The sequence below is a fragment of the Pinus tabuliformis genome, chromosome 7 (assembly GCF_031772625.1).
Source record: "Pinus tabuliformis cultivar Carrire ecotype Pingquan chromosome 7, CPIR1, whole genome shotgun sequence".
Lineage (NCBI taxonomy): Eukaryota > Viridiplantae > Streptophyta > Pinopsida > Pinales > Pinaceae > Pinus > Pinus tabuliformis.
In genome coordinates, this window is record NC_142293.1 from 1,763,069,645 (window position 1) to 1,763,091,394 (window position 21,750).

The following is a 21,750-nucleotide window of genomic DNA, read 5'->3' on the forward strand; positions in this document are numbered from 1 at the left end:
GGAAAAAACCTATACTTTGTTAAAGTATGATGATCAATGTTGTCAAAGGCCACTTATGTAGGTTCAATCTAAGCAGAGCTTGTTGTGAGTAACTTTCTTACAAGGTTGAATTGATTTGAATCTTGCTTACTAAGTCACAACTTTATTGCTAGAAACCTTGACTGGTGACAAGAATAAAATTATTACTGAACATGACAGAGGTTGCTTTCCATGGTTTCTACTATTGTCAGATATTTGATAAGATGGTTATTGACTGAGCTTGTCATAGAGTATACACATTAGGGAATTATGGTAGTGGTAGCTCATGATTATTGAGCTCTACCATTGTCCAGGATTTGAGGTCTCTACAATATAACTTGACTCTACTGTTGATGACAAAGGGTATGTCATTAAGACCTTGCTTTGGGATTTATTTTGGTTGTTGACACTATGCATATTACTACATGTCCAAGCATATTAGAAGTTAGTTGTTTTGAATGAAGATTTTGCTTGAGCTAAAAAAATTCCACTTAGTTGTTTTACTAAGATGCTAAAGTAATGATGCGATTTTTGCTAATGAATGATGAACATAGTTTATAAGAAGTTAGAGGACTTGTATTGCAAGGTATGCTAGAGAAGTATGCATTGTAGAATATGCAAGGGTTTGTACAAGGAATATATATTTATTGATCAAGGATAAAAGAGTGTGAACATTATTTTTATTGATAAGATATTTCAAGGTTATGCTTCAGACTCAAAGTATTGTTGACATGTATGCAAGGCTTTTGATGATGTGGTTACGTGATTGTTGATACTATATGATGTGTTTCTAATGAGCCAATCAGAGCTTGTGTTACAAAGATCAGATTGGTTATTGGGTGTTGATGACAGAATATAATTGTTGATGACATAGTTCTTATATTGCTGAAAATGTGTGTTGTTGAGCATAGAAGGTTTGATTCAGAGATGGTTTATAATACAATTGGTTTTATGTCTATAGTTGTTGATAGTGGATCATGTCTAAAAATATATGAAATTAAGTCCACACAGTGAGTTGAAGGTTGGTGCCTTCAAGGAAATTGTGGATTGCTAGTCAGGGACTAGTGGCTTCCTCCAGGTGGGTGCCTGAGAACAACTTGGGGGTTGGTGCCTCTAGCAAATTGGTGTCTTCTTATGTTGTAGGAAGTGAGTGCTTTGCTTGAAGTAAGTAGGTGCTCATTAATGATTGAGGTTGGTGCCTCATAAGTTGGTGCTTGCATATTGGTTGTTGTCAGTACATTGTGAAAAAAGATTGAATTAAGAATATAAAGAAGACAAATGTTTAATGGTTTTTTCCTTTGGAAGGATTTCCACCTAAAATGCCTATGTTACAAGTGTATGTGTCTCATGGTTCTTCTATGTTATTTATGTTGCTATTTTTCATGCTTTGATGAAGAATGGTGTAATGGTTATAACCAGTAAAAAATAACAATATAATTGTTGAAATATTGATTCAATCCCCTCTCTATATTTCCAACAAGTTCCGAGTATCTGGATGCTCATCTCTCAGCCTGCATTTGCATCCTTAAACGACCACATTCCTAATAGTAGGTTGCAACTTTACTTACCCTTAATCTCTAATGGGGCATGATGCTTGAAAGTTGAGCAAGTAGGTCAAAGGTATTAACCATATACCACCTAGAGTTGCATACAACTAGTGGCAACTTCTAAGAGAAGATGACTAGACTGATGGGGGCTAGGACTTTGAACGCTAATGATTTTATGAGGACCTTGTTGGGTGTGAGGGTTCAACCACACTAAGGTCTTGGAGCACATACACTAAAGTAGTTTTCTTGTAGATCACATTGCTACTAAGGGGAGAGAGGAATTAGAATATTTGACTTGGCTTGAATCGACTTTGCAAACCCCAAAAGGAGACTAAGTCCTTAGATAATAAAACTTCAGAGATGCTAGTGAATAAAAAAGATCTGATTTCATGTCGAAGCCACCCTGAGATAATGTCTCTTAAAGGTAGCTTGCAAAGGAGGGTGAATATAAGACTTGACTAGAACACACTAAGCTTATAAAATTTTTTTGTTCCAATACAATCTGAAACACATGGAACAACCCAAAAGGATTCCACCCAGACAACTTAGAGTTTTCATAATCAACATGAAAGGTGGTGGAAATAGCCAAGGTAAGTCAGTTATGCCCTCGTATCCCCTAAGAGTAGACTCTAACTATTTCAAGTACCATCCTAAATGAGTGACTATGAGAAAAACCAGAAAAGATTTGAACCTTTGGCAACTTAAAATGGAGAAAATCCAATACTTATTTCTAGAAGAATGGCTTTTGCACGTTTCTCTTAGGCGAGAGATAGGGTTTGGCCCTAACCAAGTGCTACTTCACCTCGCTAGTACAATGGGTGTTCTCCCCTCTAATTCTACTAATACTAGAATCCTATTTTTTTTCTCAACGTTGGAAAGTTGTATTCATTCAGATTCGAACGTTGCAACTTCCCCTATTATTGTAATGGCTCCCTTAAGGAAAAAAATCATGTTCCATTCTGTGAAGGCTTAGGGCTCATATTTTGGCTCTCTCATTGTTAAAGGTGCTACCTCTTCTTGTGTCTTGCCCCTGGCCCCCTCGACGGCAAACACTGAAGTGAAATCTGCCTCTGGTGGATCCTCATTGTTGCGGGGATTGATTTCATAGCCAGATCCTTTATGTGTCGCCCCTATTCCAATCTAGGGAGGCTCTCGACCCACAATGCCTCCTCTTTCATTTTGTGATGCTGTGAAGTCCTCTCTAGGTTGTCACCCTTCAGGGTCATCTTTGCTTGTTTTTATCAAACTTTGTCCCCTAGGTCTCACTCTGCTGGGATCCCAGTCCTTAATGTTCCTATGACCTAAGTTCCAAGCTTATGCAATAATGTAAAATCTATCTCTGGTTTCCCCCCTCAAGGGTATCCTTCTATGCCTGCTCAATTTTTTTTTAAATCCCCTGTTTCTGGTTCCCTCTCCTCCGAGATTCTAGTACTTGATGCTCCTGTAATCGAGGTTTCGAGTGTGGATGAGACTTTAAGAGAGGATAAATTCTATTTTGAAGCTAGTTTAATATGCAGGTTCTATGGATTGTGGCCATGGTTGATCGACCTTCACTCCTGGATCTTCAAGTAGTGGAAACATGATATATTTATGATGAAATGAACATCTACCCTCTGACAAGTGGTTTTTTCATAATGGTTTTCAACAAAGTCGAGGACAGATTCCAAATATTGAACTTTGGTCCGTGGTTCTAGGGAAACGCAGGGCTCTCCATGCAGCCTTGGTTTCCCTCTTTTGATCCCCTCACGACGTCACTCACATCTACTCTGGTTTGGGTAAGGCTACCCAACCTTCCTTTACATTGGTCGAATATTCCCTCTTTGACTACAATTGGTAACACTTTAGGAAAATTTTACTGTTGAGGAGTAGATACAAAATTCTATTTAAAGCCCACATATGCACGCATATGTGTGGAAATGGATTTTAGTAAGGGATTCCGTGCCGAAATCAAACTAACTTGTCCTGGATTCTCATGGATGCAAAATTTGGATTACGAAAACATATCATTTCATTGTAGAGGTTATTATGATATTGGACATTCTATCAAATCATGTCCCAAAGTTAGAAAAAATACATCAAAGAAATCTAGCCAAAAACCTCAATGGTGGGAGGAAGCCACCTTTGATCACTGCTCAATCTCCAAGGAGATCCCTTCCTCCGCCTCTTGCAGAGAGGACAAGTTGCAATAGGATTCTATCAGTTCGATAGAAATTCAAGAAAATAGGAACTTTGCAGAAGATGATGTCATCTCATCTAAGGATAGTACATCAAGCGCCCCTCCAAGCACTTACTCGGCGAAAGATTATGCTCCTCTCAAAGAGCTAAGTGCGCATAAGGACACATCAAATTTAGAGTCTAAGAATGTTATTTTTGAGGTGTGCGTTGTCCAAATTAAAACTTTGGTAAAGGTAACCAAAACTGAAGCAACTATGGTTGTAGCCAAGGCAACAAAAAACTGTTCAACCCCTCCAAAAGCCCTTCATCAGATAAAGATCGTGCAAGGTCCGTCTTCCTTGGACAGAGGAACAAGATTCGAAATCCCTACCGAGTTCAAATCTTCAACAAACAATAACAAAACGGTGCTTTTATAGGTAGACCAGGTAGAAGTGATCCTCCCTCATTTGGAAAAAATGACAAATTCCAAAAGAAAAACACCCCCAAAAATGGGTGACTCTTTAGTATCAACATAAAATGGGGCTTGGATCCAAGTTAAAAGAAATTCGAAAGGAAATTCTCCACGAAAGGTGAAATCTCAATCAAGTAAAAATATTAAAAATGTGTTGTAAATTTATTTGGATTTTAGGAGTTTCCTGGAAAGTTTTCAAGTGGAACAATATCAATCCTCAAAAAGAGTGGTGTAACCGAACATTGTTTTGGGTTGTTCCTACGTGTTCTAACCCAAACCTACAAGGATATTTGGTATTGCTAGTTCTTAGAAGATATGTAATGATTTGGGCCAAATCCCTTTTTTATTAATACAAACTTCTAGTCGCTTCTTAAAAAGAAAAAAATGGAGAAAATCAAAACTCCAGGATGTTGCACTACTTGCATTCCCAAGAAGATTCCCTAGAGTTGAGTTGAGTACCATGCAAAGTAATGATTTTCCAGTCACATGATTGTGATTTTAAACCAAATTCCCCCATCATAATACAAATTGAGGTTCGCTCTGGTGTGAAATCTTGAGATGACTTGTTCATCGCATGACCTAGAACACATCCCATTTATTCCTTTAGACTTGCTCGTACCACTTGCTAACCTCATTAACATCCATTTCTCATAGGAATTTATTGTCAAATTTACCGGGTGGTGAAGTAGTATACCATTCCCCGATTTCTGCATGTTAATTAAGTGAGTCTTAATGAAATGTGTTTCCATGTCCCACTAACATGTAAGCTAATGAGATGACGACAACACACCCTCCCACTTGTCACGTCACAATTACTCAATACAAAGAAATAATTTGACACTATGTTATTAAATCCAAGAAAACCCTTATTTCACCACACTCTTGAAAATGACAATTTTATTACATTCACAAAAAATCCAAATTGTAAAAAATATATTACAACCATCGAATGGCACCACCTATTAGCAACATATGCTATACTATATCTTTCTTCTAACGTCAACCAACTCATGTCACATGAATGAGCCCATCTCTAAGTTTCAAAAAAATTAATCCTATCCTTAACATACTTTTAATCCCCCAAACCTCTCACACTTATCGACCCAAATCCTCAATTTTGAAAATCTTCTTAATCTCATATTGTGAGGTACAAATTTGTGCAAAACATTTTAATAGCATATAAATAATAAACTCAATTAAAAAGGATGAACAACATTTCTATGTTTCTTTTCCATTTATAAAAAAATACAATTTTATTTTTATTTTTCCTAAATTCAAAAACACTTTAATAAATATAAGTGAAAAATTCAAAAACTATTTCTAAATTCTTTTTAAAATGCATCTTCTCTCGATTCTCTTTGGTGGTTCGTTTCTCCAATTTCAAAACTATCCTAGTTAACCTGTTATACTTATGTTAATAATAATTTCAAGTTTTATTAAAAATAATGACATCCATACAAAATATACACGTGGAAAATATTTACAATGATGTTTAATCATCACTTGTGAAAAATATTTCCTTCTTAGTGGAACTTTCAATTTCTTGGAATCCTAACCATTCCACTAGTGAAACACAAATAATGATGATGAGAATGTTGCATACAATATCACATGAGATAAACTCATTTCAAATATTTCCCTAGATATATCATTATTGCAACACTTTCAAGGGTGGGTCAATTTTTGCTTTTGGGTTTAATGGACTTGACTTGAGGAATTTTAAAGTTTTGTCTATGCCTCTTTATTTTCCCACTTATTGGGATAAAGTGCTCTTTTACAACGTTTGGTTGCAGAAATCCTCTATGACTATACCGTTTGGTTTTCAAATGATTGTGTTTAGTCATGGGTGTTTTTTAATAATGGTCATAAAGCAAAAAACATGATTGTGGGGTTGAGAGTAGGTTTAAGGATATGAAATAATATATACTAGTTAGTTTAATTAATGTTATTGTTGTTTTAATGTTATTAATTATGGATTTTATTAAAAAAATGTTAATTCATAATTATATTAATAGGTTTTTTATCATTAATATATTAGAAATTAAGTAATTAATTATTTTTATTTTTTTACAAGTATATTTTATATGAAGAACATATTTATATTTTATTATGTTATTTGTAAAAATTGAGTTTGGCGGTGGAAAATTTCATTTTTATTTTTCAATAACTAGAAATAAATTTAATTGACAAATATGTTTTTATTATTTATTTAAATAAATAAATAAAAATTATATTATCTTGTGTTAGATATGTATAAAAAACTTATTTATAAAATTTTAGATTATATATATATAAATTTTATTTGAATAATAATTTTAATATATTTTATAATAAGCTAAAATTATAATAATATTAATAATATATTTTTATATTAAATTATTTTCTTGTATTATATATATAATACTAATTATTAAATATATAATAATCAATATTTATTATTCACTAATAATAACATTAGTGAAACTACTCACAATAAAATAAAGTCCAAGGAAAAACTAACCTTTAAGAAGGATGAAAAACAGTAAAATTATTTTTAATTTAAAAATAAACATAATAATAATATAGTAATTGTTATTTCTGAATCTTTATATTATTCAATTTATATACATAGTAACAATCTAAAAGTAACAAATTATGATTATAGATTGTGGAAGCATGAATTATTATAATAATAATATATTTATGAAAAAATATTATTTCAATAATAATAATACATTTATGAGAGCCCCAAGAGTTTGCTCAATCGGTCAAGTTGGGGCCTCGCCATTTGGGAGGTCACAGGGTCAATTCTTGAAAGCTCTTGGAGTCAGGTCTTGTTATAGGCCGAGGGGCATCAGCCCTAGATATTCCCCGTGGACGTAGTGCCACCCACTGACCGAAGGTGTTCGTGAACCACGCACAAAAAAAAAAATACATTTATGAGGAAATATTTTTCTCATATAAGAAAAGCAATCTTTAAACTAAGTTTTTAATACTATAAAGTAATTAATGGTGTAAAAGAGTAATATAAAATCATTTTCAATTTAAAAATAAAGATAATAATAATAATATATTTATGAAAAAATATAAATACAATAATGATAATATATTTATGAGGAAATAATATTTTTTTGGTAAATATGTCCATATATTTTTATTGATAGCTGAAAAGATTACATAAGGTATTACATTGAGAATTCTAGTTTTCACAGTTCTTGAGTAATCAAATTTCACCATTCCAAGTGTATAAAGAAGAGCACAATAAACATTAGACTTAGCAAAATGAGCGAGGGTGACTCCACCAAATCCGTTGCATGAGCCAAAACACCCTTGACAAAACTATTGCAGAAGTTGACCATATAAAAAGCATGTGAGATACTACTGTTTGTAGACATGAAAACGAGACAAGTGTGAACACATGAAACGTAACGTAATGTAACAAAAACCACAAAGTATAATAAAACTTCATATAAACACACAAACATGTAGATTCCTTCCACACCGAAGACTACAAGAGTTGTTTGAGGAAACTTAGTTCAAAATGGTGACTAGCGATCGTGGGGAGACACCTGCATGGGAATTGTGCAATGGTAGGTTAGAATTTGTGTTAATAGTGTTGAGAGGTACAATGTTGATAACTGTAGCCTCTTCCTGATGGTCATTTGAATCAATATTAGAATTTGACACTATATAATGTTCCACTTGATTCAACCTTACCACTATATCATCCAAGTTGTATCTGATGTCACACACTTTGCGCTTTATCTCCTCCTAGCCAACAACAAATTCATATTTATCAACTTGCTTATCATGGATAACCATGCTAAGTAGTGTCTCCATTTGATGATGGTGAGTGATTGAGTGAAGGAAATGAATTCATCTCCTCCGAAACTTTCCTGGATCTAGCACCCATTTGAGACTACTTCCACTTATCTTAGAGTTTGAGAAGTATTTGCGGTCTCCAAATTCCTTGGCTTCCAAATTTAGAATTTCTTTTCTGACCTCAAGAGGGGTAGCCTCAAAGAAATTTTCCATAGATTCCCAATCAAACAAACGCCTGTGCCTTGAGGAGGATGCCCTTGGCGCACCACCCTATCGAGTGAGAAATTGTTGGTGCGAAGCCATGTAAGACATGCAATTAAAACACTTGACCATGACCACTAAAAGATGAAAAAAGACCCAAGTAATATCACGACAAGCGTGTTGTTTCACCCACACACAGAAAGAAGGGTTGACTACCAGTAACATGGATAATGTAGGGAAGTGAAGGATGAATAAGAAATACCTATCAAAAGCACATCGTTGGGACTGTATCGATAGTAAGATAGAGTGCAAAGAGAAGAGTTGGTAGTGGCTAGAACTGGTGTCAAAACCAAATTGAAAATGTACCCAAATACCAAACCCCACAAATGAGCACTGGGAAATTAAGGGATACTCTAGCTGGGTCCGAGCCTTGTAAAGTCACTGGGGATGAAACGAAAAAAAATTCAAAGGACAGGCCAGTTCTTGTGTTATACAAAACTAAAACAAAGAACATTGAGAATAACCACAACCTTGTGTAACAAAACATTGATACACTTGACGATGAGAGAGACTACGACAAAGAATAATTGTAAGGGAAGGATGGTGTGAAGGTACTGACTGACCTTCAAACACTGTTACAACCCAATGCTTTAACCACCTTTTGATAAGGGTCGAGGATTCCTGCAGGCAAAAAACTACGATGTTCTTGACCTTTAGGCATCCGATGTTCCACCACCCTATGAGCATCGTAAGGATTATATAAAAAATTGCAAGCATGAGTAAGATGGCATGATGAAAGGAGAGAAAACCGCAAATCGTGCATGAAAAGGGCCAAGTGTCCTGGTTGAACTCGAACTTTAGCAACCTAAGGTAATGTCGGATGATGAGCTCATAAATGAACATAACTCACTTGTCGGAATAATCTCTTCCTTTGACCAATCTGCCATGGAAGGAGCTCTCGATATCTGAACAAATAGAGAGAATGACCAGACTGATGATCCCAGAGCATATGAAATCACCAAAACTTAGTTGTAGGAATTTAATATGAGGGGGTCTGGACATGTGATCCCCTTATGCCTAGAACGTGAATACACCATGTGGTTGCCATGCGAGGCCGAATGGAAGGCCCAATTTTCACCTCGAGGATCATTGAAGGTTTTTCCATATGAGGGACATGCGTGAAGGGTGTGGTCATATTCACAATTTTTTTTTGCTAACTATATTGATTGAGAGGGTTTGTTTTCTTGTGCTAGGATCTGTGTGGAAATATATATGTACAAAGGGAATTCAACTGAAATAAATCTCAACTTGGATAACTGGCCCCATATCTAAGAGGTGGATCATTAATAGATTCCTTTTAAGTGCAAGGTTTGCCATGAGTACAAATACTTTTCTAGAAGCTGCAAAAAGAATATTCCGAGAGCAACAAAATTAGGTTGAAGAATGTGATCAATGGAAACATATTAAAAGGAAAAGAGGACCATCCAAAAAGACTAACAATTAGTCACAACAGATCGATCTAATAGGGAATAAAGGAAAGGGCCCAACCTCTCAATCCTAAGAAAAATCAACTCTAGGAGAGGGTACCTGCAATCAGGGTGCAACTTAGGCTAATATCAATAGTTTTGAAGCACTTAACTAGGTTAAAGAGGAAGGAGAGATTCCCTCAATTAATTCTCCTCCCTCTCCTAGGAAGGACTCTAAATGCTCTCCTAGTCTTTCCAAGGATGGTGTTATAGCCCTTGAATATGCCCCTGTCCATGTGATAAGAAATATTGACTCTTCCTTAAATGACAATGAGTTTCACTTTCCTAGGGAATCTTGAACTAGCCCCTCCCTTTCCAATTTAGCTAATGAAAAATCAAAGACAAATAAAGAGAAGGAACAAGATCACATTCATCGCAAGGTGAGGAAACAATGATGTTTGAATTGAAAATGATGAAAAGGACAAAGAATTGGAGAAAAGGTATTTTGGATAGACACATCACAGGGAAACATAATACAAGGAAAGGAGGCAGTTCAAGCCCCAATAAAGGGGCCACAAATTCTAATAGAAAATGATTAAATTAATCTTCTTGAAATTGCAGGCGATTGGGGCCAGATAAAAGAATGTCAGAGGTTACATCATTAGTTCAAAAAGGAAAAACCCCTATCCTCCTACTCCAGGAGACTAAATTGAGATCTCTAGTCAATAGTTTGGTGTTAAAATATGAAATATTTAGTCAGTTCCGACAAATTTAATGTTAAGTGTCCAAACTTGTATTATTCAGTGGATTTAAGGAAATATGTTGTAATCAAGGACTATATTTTGAAGTAGGCTATATGTACTACAAATTTTGTTTAATTTTGGGGCTCTATTAGGCAGTATTCACCTTTAAAGACCCATATATGCTTAGTATCAATTGTATTCATCTTTGATAATATTGAAAATGGAAGAAAATCATAATGTACAACTATGATATGGGCACATATTTTGCAATTAATATAAATATTCTCATTACCGTCAAAAAATAAGAAGAAAGAAAGAATGTTTATTCAAAACACATTGAAATAAAATATATTCTTTTATTATAAAGTGAATTATAATTTTAAAATCAACATAAATCCATTTTAATCATTGTATTTTGTAAGCTAGAATGCATTATATTACTGGAAATTCATAGTGTACAAGCATGTATACACATATGTTGACCTTGTTCAATTTAAGCTAGTTCAAAAAATAAAGCATGACAAAGTTGAAACTTGCATAATGCTATGCCAAGGGAAGACAATCTACCCATGAATGTAAAACCAGTTGGTCTCCCTGAGTGTCAAATAACAAAATTTTAACATCTAAGACAGAGAAAATATGCAAAAAGACCAAGAGAAGTTGGTAGTTTATTTCTTGGTTCCTAGGGTGCTCCTATGCATGATGGAAGCTAGCAGAAGGGGTTATATTTACCTTTAGGTAACCAAGGATGCCTTTCCCATTTCACAGTCATGCCTCCAAATCCAGTTGCAATGTTGATAGGATGTCATGGAGTCTCCTCCCTTAGCTTGTCAGGAGCAACAACATGGCTGGTAGTGGCTCGCTCCTACCCTACATTGTTTACTAGTCCCAAATTCTCATAGGTTCTCTGCACCTAACTTGTTGGCTCTAGCATCCCCTGATTAGGAGGTTGGGCACCATGAAGAATTGAGTTTGGGAGACTTGGTGAGGGAGATCCCTGACTATCTGAAGAATTGGAATTTGCTGGAGGCGAGGGAGGAGGGGGAAATTGGATTCTCAACTCTCTAGCCAGGAAACATAGAGAAGACCTTTCCTAGACAAGGTGGAAGTCCAAATCAATGATGACATGCAATGTGACCTTTAGAACATCTTCTTGGTTGTGCAGGGCCCATTGACCATCGCTTGTGTTGCCAATTTCATCATCCACCATCTTCCTAATGCAAAGCGGGAGGTCCTCATTGAATTTGTTGATGCCTAGACCATGCCATGAGGTATAAGGTGGACAAACTCTTCCTGTCCCTCCACGCTTGACTTGACCCCTCTCACGAACCATGGAAATCATATGAGAACTTCCTTCTCTGTCGCTACTCAACATCTCGACTCTCCTACTGCCACTGAGTGAATGAAGGTCTCCCAAAGGTATTAACCACTAAATCATATTCTAATGTTGCATTGAATGCAGGTGCATTGGCCTCCAAACATCCCACCATGCATGGGGAAGGTGGTAGGCAAGGATGGTAGGTTGGCAACACTGCCATCCATCCACCGTTAATGCCATGGAATAGGCATGGGTGCATTACTTGTCCGCACTCTCGGTGAATGCACCCGGATTTAGGGTCAAATCAATTTTAATCATAACTAATCTAGAGGGATCAAATTTCTCATGCTTTTTTAAGTGCATAGTTTGAAAAAATATTTACATCTAAAGAGATTTTATTTCTCTGAACACTTGGTAATTTTGGAATTAAGATGAATCTATGTTGATTCCTAGTAATATTAATTATATTTATATAAATTCAAATCTCTAATATAAAAATATTTTTATTTTAATCTTATATATACGCATTCAAGCCCAGGGAAACAGTTTAACGTAAGTATTAAGTTTATATGTTTGTTAATTATATTTAAATATGAACTTTTAAAATGTAATAATTTAATTATTATTTTAATTTATATGATAAAATGAATCTTTTATAGTTATTATAAATGTATTTTATATATTTCATATATTTTTATATAAAACTATTTTTATTTCTACTATTATGTTTATTAATTAAATTTGTCAATTTTTTATATGTTTATTAATTATATGTTGGGAAATACCATGGTGATAATAAAAATTATTATTATTTTAATGTGATAGGTATATTTTGAATTGTTTTTTTTCTAAATAATTATTTATTAATAAAAACAAAATTGTTTGGCAATTATGAAGTATTATATAAACTATGAGATTCAAATTCAAATCCTTATAAACCAAGATTTTTTTTTTGAATTAAATCTATTTATTATTTTATTACCTTTTTAATTAGCCAACATTATATTTTCACTATAAATTTTATTTTATTATTATAATTTTTGATATAATACTATATCTAAAAAGTCATTACAACATCTTTCCAATACTAAATTGTAAAACATCTTTTAAGTGTAATTATTTAATATAATATTAAAATCTAGAAATTTAAAAATATATAAAAATTAACCATAAAAATTTTGACCACTCACATTATATTGGAATTTAAAAATATTTTGAAATTTTGAATAACCATTTTATTCATCAACAAATTTAAATTAACATACAAATAATAATAATAGATGGAGTTTTTATTATCTATGTAATTTTTTCAAAAAATCTAAACATTATATCATAAATCACAAGCATAAAATCTGAAATCATAAAACATTTTAAAATTTCAAATAATCTATTTATTATTATTATTATTATTTTTAAATTTAAATTTAAAAATCAATATTAAAAATATCTTTACATTTTATATAAAATTTAATTTATAATAAAAATTTAACTGTAATTTATAATAAAAATTTAACTGTATTTAAATTTTAAAGAAGAATAAAATAAAAACATTTTACTATAACACTAACTTATTTTTATCGAAAATACACCACATTTAAAATATCACTGCAAAGTATTCTGGCTTGACCTTGGAATAAAGGTTGATGATACAGGACAAACACGCTAGACATGAAATGCCAAAAATAAGGACTATGTAAAAATTCACATCAAACCAAAGTTGGTTGATACATTTGACATAATACCCAAATACATTTAATATATTATCCAAATTGATGAAATTATTAAATCCAAAGACCTTACATTAAAATCAAATCAAGGCAAGTTGTACCTAATATTTATTAGAATAAGGTAAACTTTAAAGTAGAGATTTTCAAAATTAATCGGGTTATTTGATTTTGGATATAAATATTTAGATTTGAATAAGGTAAACTTTGAAGTAGAGATTTTCAAAATTAATCGGGTTATTTGATTTTGGATATAAATATTTAGATTTGGTTTGGTTTGAATAAACATTCCATGTCACACGGTTTATCGAATTTTAATTTTGAGGTTCGAATTTTGGCAAATCTCAAAAATGGTTTGAGGTTCGACGAATTTCATCGAACTTCATAGTCAATGACCAAATCCATAGATCAAAACTCATAACTTCATGTCACAACTCAAGCATGTATTTTAGCTTTGCAGTGTCCAATTTTGTGATAGCATATTTTATGTTTATTGATGTTGATTTGTTACTATTTTATTCTATAATTCATTTTAAATTAATATATGTTTATATATATAGACGAACCTAATAGCGAACCTCATCAAAAAATTCGAACTCAAACCGAACCCAATCATTATCGACCTCGAACTCGAACCAAACCATGTGACATTCTCCTCCATCTTAAAAACTAAAAAAACCCTTAAAAAAAAATAATAAAATCTAAACCTAACCTATATTTCATAAAACTCTGAAATGTTGGGTACTTTTATCTCTGGCCTAGTGTCGACGGTCCCAACAGATAATAATAATGGCATGAGGGCACCGTGACCGTTGGTCTCTGCAAATCATTCGTACGATATGATCCATAACATTTGGAACGCACGCACGGGGACCATCCCTACATTCCCTAGAAAACGGCTACGACTCACGAGGAAACAAAACTCAAAAGTCAGACAAAATATGACCGTTAGATGATGACCGTTGTATATTTTGAATTCAAAACGGCGTCCGACATTCGTTGTGGATTTGACCTGAGATCGGACGGCCAAAATATCTCCCCTGCATCTTGACCTCAACTCGATGCAACCACAACTCTCTGTCATTTCCTTCGATCGTTTTGCAGCTTCCGAATCGATCCCCAATCATCTTCAATGCCCGTTTTCTCCACTTCACTGCTCATCTCTGTTGCCATTTCACCCACTTTTTTCATTACAGGCTTCTGCAAATTGTTCACTAGCTTCCATTTATTGCAGAACAGAGCACGACGATATCAAAAATCGCTGTACTGATAGGCAGAGGTGAAGGAGTTAAGTGGGTATCAGGTTTTAAGGGTAAATTTTCTGCCGGATGCTGATTTCAAGGGCTATTTCTCTGCTTTCTGGGCAGTTTAGTTTTGGGTAAATAATCATGCCAGTTACCACAAGGTCACATTCAGTAACCAGCCCCAAGGCTATGAGAGCTCCTGTGAAAGGTGAAAGCAATGGAGATGACCAGGAATTCAAGCCTGAATATTCGTTTATGAAGGTTCCTCACCATAATCTCAAGGAAAAGATGAAATCTATTGCTCAGGTCCATGAGAACAACGCTATCAAGCAGCAGCTAAATCCGCCCTTGAAAACCAGCCATCCGAGCGTTGATCTGTTCAACCCGGCATTGGCTCCAATGGTTTGTTCAGATAAACGAAAATCGAGAGTTCCCATTCTGAAAACCCCTGAAGAATCAGATCGTAAAAGGCAGGATAGTACTGACACTGTAGCTGATAATGCCAAGAAGGCCAGCAACCCAATACAGAGTAACTGGACTAGAGAGCAGAGGGATAGGGATTCGAAGCTGGAACGGTTTAGTTATTCTTGTCAAAATCCATCGAGAGCTACTACAGGGGTAGCCAGAAGGCTCACCATGATAGGGGTTGGGCAGAAGGAAACAAAGAGTATCCGTGCTGCAGGTCACTTGGACACCATATCAGAAGTTGGGGGTAGAAATGGGGAATTGGGGGCTAGGATTATGGTGTATGTGAGGTTGCGGCCCATGGCCAAAAAGGAGAAAGAAACAGGCTCAACTAGCTGTGTCAGGATTGTAAACAAGAGGGATGTTTATATAACAGAATACGGCTTGGAGACTGATTATCTCAGGCTGAAGAGGGTCAGGGGTAGGCATTTTACTTTCGATGTCGCGTTCCCAGACACAACAAGCCAGCAAGAGGTTTACAATTGCACGTAAGTAGATCCTTTCACCTAGTTCTCAAAGTGTGTGTCCTTGTAGCATCTTTGGAAAACATAAAGTTCTCTGATTCTGAAGTGATATGTCTTAGGATAGATGTGTTACGACGAGTGGAGTAGATATTGAATTGCCTGCAAGAGGCCTAGGGCATCAAATGAACATGCATGAATTTTTAGGTCAACGAAGAAAGTTTCAGGTTCAACGAAGAAAGCGTGTGTCCTTGTAGCATCTTTGGAAAACTTAAAGTTATCTGATTCTGAACTGATATGTCTTAGGATAGATGTGTTATGACAAGTGTAGTAGAAATTGAACTAGTGATTGCCTGCAAGAGGACTAGGGCATCAAATGAATATGCAGGAATTTTTAGGTCAACGAAGAAACTTTCAGGTTCCAGTTCCAGAGGAGCCGTTATGTATGGCCTCCACTTCTTAGGTGCTCCAAGAGAAATTCACTAACAATAATGGTATAGGTTAACGAGCCAGCAAGAGGTATACAATTTCATGTAAGTAGATTCTTTCACCTGGTTCTGAAAGTGTATGCCTTGTAGCATATTTAGAAAACTGTAAGGTCTGAAATTCTGATATGCTGATGGGTTTTGAGAAGGGAAGTAGAAATTGAACGAGTGTTCCTGCAAAGAGGATTAGTAAATTGAATGAATGTGCACTATTTGTTAGGGCACCAAAGAGAGATCTAGGTTCCAGTTCTAGAGCTACCATTTTATGGCTTCCATTTCTTAGGTGCTCCAAGAGGAGTTCATTAAGAATTATGTGGTAAGTTAACCTGTTAAAATCCCCACTTTGGAATGTGCTGTTACAGATCAGAGTTCTGCATAAATAGAGGTAGAATAGAATTCCATTGTTGGAATTCATTTGGAGGCGCAACCCCAACAAGGGTGAAACCTGCTGCATCTGCATGACTGCATCAAACCAACCGAATTCCATTTGCATTAGCTGTTTCTATTTGCATTTCAAACATAAACGTACTTACTCATGAGAGCTAAGGAATAGACTTAGTCACTCCTTAGTAACGTTTATAATGGGAGTTTGATGTTTTGAATTGACCTTGGCAGGGTGATAACCTGTTAAAGGCTGAATCAAGTTTTCAAACCTCAATTTGTGAATGCTTTAAATATAGTTTGTTATTCTGCAATTCATTGATAATGATGTGGATTCAATGTGTTGCAGCACAGCAGACCTTGTAGAGGGTGTCTTGCAAGGAAGAAACGGATCTGTATTCTGTTATGGAGCAACTGGTGCCGGCAAAACCTATACAATGTTAGGCACTGTCAACAATCCAGGAGTGATGGTTTTGGCCATAAAGGACTTGTTTATGAAGCTTAGACAACGGAGTCGTGATGGAGAGCATGTAGTTCGCCTTTCTTATCTTGAGGTCTATAATGAAATGGTCAGGGATTTGCTCTCTCCTGGCAGGCCTCTTGTTCTGAGAGAAGATAAGCAGGTATTGATTGAAACAAAGATTTCATTGTGCAATTCTGTGTCATCTGATCCTCTAAGCAATGTATTGATGCTGCTATGCTTCAGGGGATTGTGGCAGCTGGGCTCACTCAATATCAGGCATTCTCTACAGATGAGGTATGCTGCTCTCTTCTTGACAGTTTTAAATAACTGTTTTCATATTTAGATAAAAAATTTCATAATTTCTAGCCTCCCTTTGTTGTTGAAGGTCATGGCACTGCTTCAGCGAGGTAACCAGAATAGAACCACTGAACCCACTCGAATGAATGAGACTTCATCTAGATCTCATGCTATCTTGCAGGTTTGTCTTGTTTCCAATCATCCATGGTTAGAAACAAATTAATGGCCCAATCTCATATAAGTTTTATTTGGTCTGTTTGTTTCTGTAGGTTGTAGCAGAGTACAAAGTGAAGGAGGGTTCTAATATTGTTACCCGTGTTGGAAAGTTATCTCTAATAGATTTGGCTGGTTCTGAAAGAGCTTTAGCAACAGATCTCCGAACAGTCAGATCCTTGGAAGGAGCCAACATAAACCGTTCCCTCTTGGCACTGAGCAGCTGTATAAATAGCTTGGTGGAAGGGAAGAAACATATACCCTATAGAAATTCAAAGCTCACTCAACTCCTCAAGGTATGGATGGATAAAAATTTCTTCAAACACTTTCTGATCTCTCTCAATTCCTTCATGTGTTTGCACATGTTACAGAGAGGTTTATAAAGTACAGAAAACTGAAAAATGCTTTGCTTGGTTTTGGAATTTTAGAAGGCAAATTTCAAAGCTGATCACCTATGGTTTCTTTGTCCTATGTAGAACTATTTCAATGCCATGAGCTTTCTTGGCTATCCTCCTGTTTCCTGCTTACATTACAAAGACAGGAAAATATGCTTTTGATAACATGTATAATTGCAGGATTCACTGGGAGGGGCTTGTCATACAGTCATGATTGCAAATATCAGTCCTAGCATTCAGACCTTTGGAGAAACTCAAAACACTCTTCACTGGGCAGATCGGGCAAAAGAGATACGCACAAAGGTAAGCATTGATTCATTTCCAGTTGAGGTTAAGTAGAAATTGGTTTTGTTAGTTGAGAGCAAAGCATTGATGTATAAAGCACTTTATACCCGTGTTTGTCAGGCTTGCGTTGCAAATGAGGAGTTCCAAGTTCCTGAATCTGAAAGTGAGCAGGTAAAGCTGCTGCATGAAGTTCAGAAGGAGAATCAGAAGTTGAGAATGCAGATTGCTCAGTATCAGCAAAAATTACTTGCTGTGCAAAGCCAGTCCATATCATCCTCTCCTGCCATGCCCTGTTCTTCTCTTCTTCTTACTGGCTCACCTTCAACTCCATCTGCAGCAGAGACACAAATGACCGATGGGCATCATTCAAAGAAAAATCAATGCTTTACTTCTGAACCAATGTCGAGGCGAGTATCCCTTACTGATGGCAGCAAACATCCAGAAGAAATAATCAGGGAGCTCAAAAGAAAAATCAGAACAATGGAAATGGACACGGAGAATTTAAACAAGGAGTTTAGTGTAAAAGAAAAGAAGCTAAAAGCGTCTCTCATGGATCTAAAGCGTGAGCATAGTGTACAACTCAAACATAAGGAGGATTTCATTCGTAAGCTTTGCCAAAAATCCCTTTTGAACAACCACCCAATGCCAAAATCTCCATCTCCCCCGGAGCATGACGGAATTCTGAACTTTGCACAGACAAACGAGAAAACTAATTCCCTGAAATCCACAGTAATGATCCCATGTGCTTCTGCTAAGCCACCTTTTGAGAGGCTAAGAAAAGTTGTCCCTCCCAAGCCAGTGGGGAGTAAAACCAACTCAATGCCTCAGGATGTATGCGTTCCATCAGTCAGATTGGGAAGAAGAGTTCAATCTCCAAATACTCGAGATGTTGATCTAAAGAGTCCATCTCATTCTTATAGATTTTCATCACCTGCAGCCACAACTGGAAGAAAGAGGACCTTTTGGGACATCACCAATGCCAACAGCCCCTCTGCTGCACCAATGAGAAGTACAAGGAATCATGTGACAGCTGCCAAGAGCCCCTCCTCTGCTGCACAAATGAGGAGTACCAGGAATCATGTGACAGCTGCCAAGAGCCCCTCCACTGCTGCACAAATGAGGAGTACCAGGAATCACATGGCAGTTGGTGCTCCCACTATGCTCCTGCAGGTAATTGATAAGTTGTTTTAGATTTCTAGATGTTTGAAAAAAAATTGCTTTCATTCCTCTTCCCTTTCTTATCAGAAGGCAACTGATGCAGCTTGGGTGTTCATGTTTCTGGCTCATGTTCATTTTGGGGCCTCCCATTATTGGTTACGTTCTCCAGCCAGGATTTGCTCGCGGTAGGCCATCTCTTAATTAGTGGCCCAACCACAAATTCCATCACATGGACGTCATATCTTGGCTAAGGTACCTGCAATTGGTTCATCAGCTTGAGGGAGGTCAGAAATTTGAGCAGTTGCGTTCGGCTCATCTCTGCTTCGAGAGCCAGAAGCAGGTTCATTCGATGCATTAGTTTAGCTCTCTGCCTTGAGAGATTACAGAGTGTTTTTCGTTTGGATTCGTCTCTGCTTCTAAGATCTACAAACTCTACTGGTTCATTTTCATTTCTCACTGCTGTAAATCGAATACAGTTACAGTAAGACTTGACACATTTGCATACATTTTCATATGACGATGTAGGATTGCTTGGTCTTTTCTATTTACCAGGGAAAAACATACAAGGCTGTTATCTGCTTCTTACCAGTAGAGATAACTGTAGCTGTTCACATAGTCCTTATGTGATAAATATCATGTATCTTCTACATATTATTTAATTTCGAAGCATTTTTTGGGGATACAGTGTATACTACCTATAGTAGATCCCCAAACAGTGTCCACGGACTACAGGATTTGACTTATTTCAATATGACTTGAATTTGTAGAAAGCGAATTGTAAGCATTTATAAAGTTATTACATCCAGGTTTGTATTACTGCTAATGTGCAGTCTTGGAACATAATGTCCAGACTGTTATTCCTATGTTTCAATTCCAAATTCTTGGTTTTACATATACATTGCTTTTATGTTCATGCATAGCAGGTTAGTCAAACATATTTTCTCAGTTTGCTTTTCCTTTATACATTGCTTTTATGTTCATGCATAGCAGGTTAGTCAAACATATTTTCTCAGTTTGCTTTTCCTTTATACAGGACTGCCAATATTTGTTTCAGAGAATGATTAGAAACTTGTGCATCAAATTGGATATCTTTTTTACCTTCCCCTTCGTGGAAAGGGGCAAAATGCATCTGGTTTTACCTCATTCAAAATTCCAGTAGTTGGATTGATTTTGCAAATTTTGGTTTTTTTTCTTTGATCAGTTTTTTTTTTTTATTTAATAAGAGTACAGTTAAGTTCAAAATTCCAGTAGTTGGATTGATTTTGCAAATTTTGGATTTTTTTCTTTGATCAGTTTTTTTATTTAATAAGAGTACAGTTAAGTTTCAGTTTTCTCACTTCACAAAAATAAATAAAATTTAATTGATTATATAAATTGTTGCAGTTTCAATTAACTTTATAGATTTACAAAATCAAATAACTTTCAAAAGCATTTGGCTTCTGGTTAAAATATTATTTAACAATTAGAATGTTTTGATGTGCCAGCTTATATTACAGGGTCATTATCTCAGCTTCAGTTAACCTCATGGATTTGCTTAACCAAATAAATTAAAAAAGCTGTGAAGCTGAAAAATATTTTATATAATAATGAGAATCCAGTTTATAATCTTCATTTTAAGATTCCTTTTAATAGTTTATTAGTTATACAGGAAGCTTTTGCCTTGTGAAATTAAGAATTGAATTTAATGAAAATTAAATTATCTTTAAATTAACCAATTTCTGAATTTTACAGATATTTAATAAGTCATTAAAATATAAAATTAAAATAAATGAAAATTATGGTGATTATCAATTGAGTTGTGTCTTAGAGAATGATAATTAAATATATTAATTAAAAATAAATATTATTTTATAATAAATTAGATATATTAATTAATCTAAAAATATACTAACTAATTAGATAAAATAAATATGTTAATTTAAGGAATATTTTATAAGGGTGATAGTAGGGGGAGGGGTTTTTTATGTCTTACGGGAAATCAAAGTTTTAGAGTATTCATGGGGTTTGTGAAGATGAGAAATAATAAGATAGAGAGGCCTATCCTTTACTCCAAGGCATTTTTCTAGCCAAAAAACTCAGGTCTCTTCTCACATTGTTTTCGCTAACTCCCTTTTAATAATTTGGTATTTGGTGAAAGTATCTTTCCCTAAAAGAAAATTTTGGATAATCATATAAATCTGATTATGAATGTATCAAAAGATACTCCAAAGCTGAGTTTCAAGCACATTCAAAGGGATAATAACCAATCAATGTGCAAACTGTTAAAGAATGACAACAATTAATGATTATCTGAGTAAATTTAGTTTCACCTTTGAGGTAGTTGTGTAACTATAAGGAGTTATGTAACGAATTGGTGATTGCCCAAGAGACTTGATGTAACTTGGGGAGTCATTTTTTGACCTAGAGCAATAAGACTTCCAATCCCTTGCCCCGTGGAGGTTTCCTCGACACACTATCAA

The 21,750-nt window shown here is 35.2% G+C and overlaps 1 protein-coding gene across 2 annotated transcripts; it reads left to right on the forward strand.

The window, feature by feature from the left end:
• Window positions 1-14,456: 14,456 nt before the first annotated feature.
• LOC149255397 (kinesin-like protein KIN-8A) lies at window positions 14,457-20,152 on the forward strand. Of its 2 annotated transcripts, none has more exons than XM_089457224.1 (8): window positions 14,457-15,641; window positions 16,830-17,103; window positions 17,187-17,237; window positions 17,329-17,421; window positions 17,510-17,749; window positions 18,029-18,151; window positions 18,254-19,303; window positions 19,395-20,152. In XM_089457224.1, exons 1-8 carry the CDS (start codon window positions 14,833-14,835, stop codon window positions 19,494-19,496), a joined length of 2,742 nt encoding a protein of 913 aa, XP_089313350.1. In that variant the 5' UTR covers window positions 14,457-14,832; the 3' UTR covers window positions 19,497-20,152. The 2 variants fall into 2 exon arrangements, with proteins under 2 accessions (XP_089313350.1, XP_089313351.1); XM_089457225.1 differs by having other exon boundaries at window positions 19,461-20,151.
• The last annotated feature ends 1,598 nt before the right edge of the window (window positions 20,153-21,750 follow it).